At 40.1% G+C, this 5,913-nt stretch overlaps 1 protein-coding gene across 1 annotated transcript; it reads right to left on the reverse strand.

Moving 5' to 3' along the window:
• Positions 1–3,821: 3,821 nt before the first annotated feature.
• LOC117344649 (protein PF14_0175-like) lies at positions 3,822–5,598 on the reverse strand. The gene is made up of 2 exons (XM_033907476.1): positions 5,551–5,598; positions 3,822–4,481 (listed from the first exon to the last, which is right to left on the reverse strand). The coding sequence occupies exons 1-2, from the start codon at positions 5,596–5,598 to the stop codon at positions 3,822–3,824; spliced, it is 708 nt and encodes a 235-aa protein (XP_033763367.1).
• Between the last annotated feature and the right edge of the window lie 315 nt (positions 5,599–5,913).

Consider the following 5,913-nt stretch of genomic DNA (forward strand, 5'->3'; position numbering starts at 1 on the left):
ACAAGTGATACACTGATATAACACGTGATCTACTGATGTAGCACTCGATCCACTGATATAACACGTGATACAATAGTGTAACACGTGATACACTGATATAACACGTGATACACAGGTGTTACACGTGATACGCTGATGTTACACGTGATTCACTGATATTACACGTGTTACACTGATATAACAAGTGATACACTGATGTTACACGTGATACCCTGATGTTACACGTGATTCACTGATGTTACACGTGATACACTGATGTTACACGCGATTCACTGATATTACACGTGTTACGGTCTAACACGTGTTACACTGATATAAGAAGCGATACACTGATGTTACACGTGATTCACTTATGTTACACGTGATACCCTGATGTTCCACGAGATACACTAATATAACACGTGATACACTGATGTTACACGTAATACACTGATATTACCTCTTTCACAGTGTATCAGATACACTGATATTACCTCTATATTCAGACGGTAGTCTATATAATATTCAAACAATAGATTAGTGTTTATTTTGTGACGTTACTCCAAAACTTGTCCAGACGGTTTCGAAACTTATTACATTTAGAGCTTGAGCTACATTTTCTGGCAAAGAGTTCTGGCTGTCCATAATTCTTTGAGTGGGCGAATATTTCCTCATATCCAGTCTACTTCTTGATTTATCTCGACTGAGTGAATGTCCCCGGGTCCTTCTCTCTTGTTTTAGTTGCAAAATTTCCCTGTGACGCTATTGACTCTGCCTCCCTTCAAAATTTTAAAAAATTCAATCGTGTCACCCCTTTAACGTCGATATACATTTTGTTTGTATTAAGGCGACGCAATCTTTCCCTCCGCATATATGTTCCATACCATATTCCAGATGGGGTCGAACTAAAGCCTTATGCAGTAAACAGAACGATTTTTTTATCCAAGTGTGTGCATGATCTTGTGATGGTTTCAAGTATTCCGTTCGCTTTGTAGATGGATTTTAAAGTTTAATTTATCATCGTCAGTTATTCTAAGGTTTTTCTCTTCCGTTTCCTCTGATAACATTACCGTTGTTCTCAGACCATCAACATCCTTATATGAATGTAAATCTATTCTTCTTTCTTAAATATATTGTTCTGCATTTGACCTGGTGGGAATATTAGCAGCCAGATATCCGAACATTCTTGTAAGTTGTCTAGGCCCCGCGTAAGATCTCCATTTAGCCTGTGGTCTTTATACAATTTCGTATCGTCGGCAAACAGTAGGGCTTTGGCATCGACGGCATCTTGCAGGTCATTGATGTACAGAACAAACAACGGAAGGCCCAATACACTGCCTTGTGGTATGCCACTGATGACTTGGTTCCAAGTGGAAGTGTGACCATTTACAGCAACTTGCTGTCTTCTTTTAGAGGTCCTTTGTCCAACGTATTAAATCTTCTGATAAGACATACGACTTCATTTTGCCGATTAATCCTATGTGAGAAACGGTGTCACAAATCTTCATAAAGTCAAGATAAACAACCTCGATACCATTACTTTCATCAATGATTTTCGTTTAGTCATCCATGAAATACACTGGTGCAAAATGTCCCTCAAACATACATAATTCATCGTAGATCGTAGAAACCACCCTGATCCTACAGCTACCTGTCCCTGTATCCGACTCCGACCCCACCCCACCCCCATCCCCATCCCCATCCCCATCCCCATCCACCACCCCCATCCACACCCACAACCCACACCCCACCAACAGCCCCCCCCCACACCCCCAGGACCCACCAACACCCCCACTCCACCCCCCCCCCCCCCCCCATCCACCAACCCCCACTCCACACCCCACCCCCACTCCTTCGCTCCTGTTTTGTTAATTTAACTATTCTTGGATTATATCAACATTAGAGTTATCAAAATGTATTTTCACAATACCTTATTGTATAGATTGTACTACTACCCAGCACAGTCGCCACTTACTGTTCTATACCACACTCAGACACGATGGTGGACACCGCCGGCTACAATTGTACGATTACATGATATTCAATAAGTCTAGTATCTATAATGAATCTCTGAATGAACTCTAGAATAGATGTATTTATGTCTACGTCTGGTACATGGCATTGGAAACATTCAGAAGCGGTTCAATATTTCTCATCTCGAAAACCACCCCTGACTTAATACAATCCACAGAAAGCATATTACATATAAACCATCACAGTAAATTTTTATAGTAAAGCATTTATGTTATAAAGTACAGTTACCAATTATGTTATATAGTACAGTTCTATAGCGTAATGTGTGAGTTCTCGTGTAGCAGTTTGGTTAAAAAATCTAACACTTCAGAAAGTTAATTTCTTGCTTTGTCACATTTCTTGATTGGAAAGGACCTTGACATACTTCTCTAAAAATATGGATCACTTCCAATTCCGAGGCTGCACCACCAATCTCACACATAAGGGGCACATTTGTTATATTCCTATTGTCTTTTCTTTTGAACAATAAGAGAATGCCATAGTGTAAACAAAAACATAAATTTCACTCAAATCAACGAGGGAACGTGATCAGACCAAGAAGGCATTATACGGTTACAAGGTAACAAAATAATAATACAATCAAACACTGTATATTTGGTAATATTCGCGAGGGATTGGATTTCACAATATTCGTGGTAATTAAGTATAAGGCGAGAATAAATACACAGCTAATATTACATATACCCTGAAATGAATACCAGTGATTAACCCAGAATTCTTATAAGGCGTAGTTTCCCCTTGACTTATATGACTGACTGGGACGACCAGGAGATATATCCGGATGGGTAAGTACTTACTGCTTTAACAACAACCCTGCCATGTAACCTAGGTCAATCCAAATTAATTTATTTACGAGTCTGGCAAAGTAAAAACCAGGTGAGTGAAAACAAAACTTGTAGAAATTAAATTGAAGAACTTAACACTATCTTATCCATGTTAAGCCAATCAAACAATTTATACTGAAAAGTGCTTTAATGTATATATATAGATATCAAACAAATCAAAACAGTCGATACAGAAAGGAGGGACAAGTTGTTACCATGGTCCTGCCATTCAATTCAATAAAGTTTGTCAATCAGGGAATTCAATCATCCTCACGATTGTTCTTCGGTGTATTTCATCCAAGTATAACGAGTTACACTCCAGTTACGTCTATAGTATGTGTATTGTGGCGTATGGCAGTGTACACAGTGGAAAAGTCTATCGGAAGCTAAGTGTTATTAAGGAAATGAAGAATGATTAAAAGGTTTTGTGTGACTTCATGATTTCCACTTCTGGATTATAACCAATATAATATGGCCGCCATGATGATTATTACTTCTTTTGTTAGGGAGAAGTAGTTTTAAAACATCATTATTTTCTATTTATTGTACATGTTTTATACACTTACAGTTACGTTTCTATCTATCCCGATATTCACATCGATTTCCATTGTCCAGCTTTACCACTCGATTTAGTCTGGAAAGGCCTCTTAAATTTATTGCTGATAACATCACGTGACAGTTCTGAAAACGGGGGAGTCATTTGTAGACACTTTTACTTTTCGGTATCTGATTTGGATATGAAATATTATTAAATAACTCAACGTCAATGTCTGAGGTATGATCATGGTAAATACATATTTTTTTAATAAGGAAATTATCAAATAAGGATGGTTCCTTGAACAGAATGCAATGTTCGCAGTTTTCGGTTCATGGCAGATAGTGTTCAACGGCTTAAGGGTCGAGGTAGAGAGTGTTCACCGGCTTAAGGGTCGAGGTAGAGAGTGTTCACCGGCTTAAGGGTCGAGGTAGAGAGTGTTCACCGGCTTAAGGGTCGAGGTAGAGAGTGTTCACCGGCTTGGGTTTGTGGTGTGGAATGTTCGCAGAACTGGGTTCATGGTTGAGAATGTTCACAGAGTTGGGTTCGTGGTTGAGAATGTTCACAGACTTGGGTTTGTGGTTGAGAATGTTCACAGACTTGGGTTCGTGGTTGAGAATGTTCACAGACTTGGGTTTGTGGTGTGGACTGTTCGCAGAACTGGGTTCATGGTTGAGAATGTTCACAGACTTGGGTTCGTGGTTGAGAATGTTCACAGACTTGGGTTTGTGGTTGAGAATGTTCACAGAACTGGGTTCGTGGTTGAGAATGTTCACAGACTTGGGTTTGTGGTTGAGAATGTTCACAGACTTGGGCTTGTGGTTGAGAATGTTCACAGACTTGGGTTCGTGGTTGAGAATGTTCGCAGATTTGGGTTTGTGGTGGAGAATGTTCGCAGACTTGGGTTCGTGTTGGAGAATGTTCACAGACTTGGGTTCGTGGTGTGGACTGTTCACAGACTTGGTTTCGTGGTGGAGAATGTTCACAGAACTGGGTTCATGGTTGAGAATGTTCGCAGACTTGGGTTCGTGGTTGAGAATGTTCACAGACTTGCGTTCACCGTGAAGAGCGTTCACAGCTTTAGGCTTATGGTAGAAAGTGTTTACCGGCTTGAGGTCATGGTAAAGAGTGTTCACAAGGTTGGGTTCACGGTAGAGAGTGTTCAAAGTCTAGCGCTCACAGGTTTAGATTCATGGTAGAAAAGTAGAAAGTGTTCAAATGATTGAGGGTCATGGTAGAGAGTGTTTGCAATCTTAGGTTCATGGTAGAACGTTTTCTTTCACCGGCTTGAGAGTCATGGAAGAGAGTGTTCACCGTCCTAGTTTCATGGAAGAGAATGTTCACCGGCTTGGGCTCATTGTAGAGAGTGTTCACCCGGTTGAGGTCATGGTAGAGAGTGTTCACAGGCTAGGGTTCACAGTAGAGAGTGTTCACATACTTTGGTTAATAGTAGGGAGTGTTCACTGGCTTAAATTCGGCTCATGATAGAGTGTTGACATGCTTGGGTTCACGGTAGAGTGTTTGCAGGCGTGGGTCATGTCAGGGGGTACTCAAACATCGAATTTTCCTTGTTTTGTTTTACTGCTCTGATGCCTTTACGTTCTTCAGTAATTTTTCTAGCCTCGTTTTGACATTTCCCCTGCTTATTGTTGTGTTTGGTGGCTGTAATAGTAAGGGTAGGGTAGCGTTAATCGTTTTGACGTCTTTGTTGTTTGCCTTTTGCCTTTTCTTTTCATATTTAAGATTTGATTCCGTGGCGTATCTTTATTTTCTCTATGTAACCCTGTATGGACAGCGGTACAAGGATAACGACAACTAGAGTCTATGAACTTTTCAGAGTGATGTACTTATGATTCCCCTGTGGGATATTAATTTATATCGTCCTATCACATCAGTACACGTCTCCTGTAATATAGAGACATTTGAAACATTCAATTATTGACATAATATGTCGAGATTTGACGACTGGAGCGGCACGATTTCTGTATGAACTTTAACATAATCACCAGCGTTAAAGCCTCGGCGGTCTTTTACAGGGCGCGATTGTACTGCTAATGGCGGCATTTAAGTTGTTATCGGACGTGTTTCTCTCATTTTGAGTATAATAGTACACTTTAAGATGAAGAAAGAGTGTAAAATGTTGACCTACGCCATGCTCCCTCCATTATTCACACCAACCTGCATGCCAGTGTCATTCCAGGCTTTCGGTGTAATGCAACCATGCATTGGTTAGCAATCAAAATCTCGTTTGTCATTGGAGTCGAGAGGAAAATATTCATATGTGTGGGCAAAAATTATCGAGAAGATAAAAAGGAAAACAGCACTGACGTGAAGACGTATTGCACAAAAACTCTAAATGCGAAAAAAGAACTATTGGAAAGCTTAATTAAGTTGTTTTAAACTAGGTGATATGGCACAGGGAAAGTTATTCCAACGCAAGGGGTATCGTATTCGGATCGCAATGGAAGCTCAATGGAGTAAAAGCACTGATAATGTTATTCTTACTTGAGATATGGTACAGAGATTGTTAGTCAACTGAAG

The sequence above is a fragment of the Pecten maximus genome, chromosome 16, assembly GCF_902652985.1.
Source record: "Pecten maximus chromosome 16, xPecMax1.1, whole genome shotgun sequence".
Classification (NCBI taxonomy): Eukaryota; Metazoa; Mollusca; class Bivalvia; order Pectinida; family Pectinidae; genus Pecten; species Pecten maximus.